General features: G+C 46.9%; 1 protein-coding gene across 1 annotated transcript in view; it reads left to right on the plus strand.

Annotated features, from left to right (window-relative positions):
* The first annotated feature begins 520 nt into the window (after window positions 1-520).
* CENPV (centromere protein V) overlaps window positions 521-851 on the plus strand; it is an 11,087-nt gene continuing 10,756 nt past the window's right edge. The window contains exon 1 of the mRNA XM_007462673.1: window positions 521-538. Coding sequence (XP_007462735.1) covers window positions 521-538 — 18 coding nt within the window. The remainder of the gene's footprint in view (window positions 539-851) is intronic.

Consider the following 851-nt stretch of genomic DNA (forward strand, 5'->3'; position numbering starts at 1 on the left):
CATACAGCTAAAGCTATACTCAGGAAAATTTATAGTCATTAATATTTTATTAACAAAAATACTAAAAATAAAGGAACTGTGTATTTAATTCAATAAACTATCAAACTAATGATAAAACAGAATTAACAAAGAGGAAAGTTGATATTACGGAAGTAGAACACAAAAAAGAAAAATGAAAAGAAAAAGAAAAATGAGTAAATGAAAATGTTATTTCTTTTAAGATATGAATAAAATAGAGCAACAAAATAGGTTTGTAAAAGACTTGGGTTCCATCAGTGGTTCTCGTGATTTTGTGTTTAAACTTTGGTGCTGTGTTCAACAAAACCATAATAATTGGATTTGGTGCGGAGTTTATATATTAAATTGAAAAAAATCTGTTGACCATCGAGATCCTGAAGACGCTGTTTTATAATCTGGTAGGAAAGCCCAAGTTTAAGAACTCTGATTTCAGCTGCTACCTGTCCTGCAGTTGCAGGTGCCTGGCCATTTACCCACATTGATTAGCACATTCAGGCACGCGATGGCTCCTGCCAGTAAGGTGCTGTCCTCATCTTGGAGATGAAGTTGCCCCGGGTCCCCTGCTGGGATGTGGCTGTGAATTCAGGGTGACCCAGGCCTCAGGAAGGCAGGAAGAAGGGCTCGGGGTTCAAGGGCCCCGGAGGCGCCTCGGCAGGTGCAAACAGGCTCCGCGTGTCGGGAACCAAGACCAGAGGCGCGGTTTCGCAGGGCCTGCCGGCTAGAGCGACGCAGGTGTGGGTCCTGCGGCGGGCGGGCGGGGGTGGGTGCGCTGAGCTGTGGCCAGGAGCGGGTCGGGGAGGGGGCCGGGGCCGGGCGGGGCAGGCGGGCGCAGC

The sequence above is a fragment of the Lipotes vexillifer genome, unplaced genomic scaffold (genome assembly GCF_000442215.2).
Source record: "Lipotes vexillifer unplaced genomic scaffold, Lipotes_vexillifer_v1.1 scaffold982, whole genome shotgun sequence".
Taxonomy (NCBI): domain Eukaryota; kingdom Metazoa; phylum Chordata; class Mammalia; order Artiodactyla; family Lipotidae; genus Lipotes; species Lipotes vexillifer.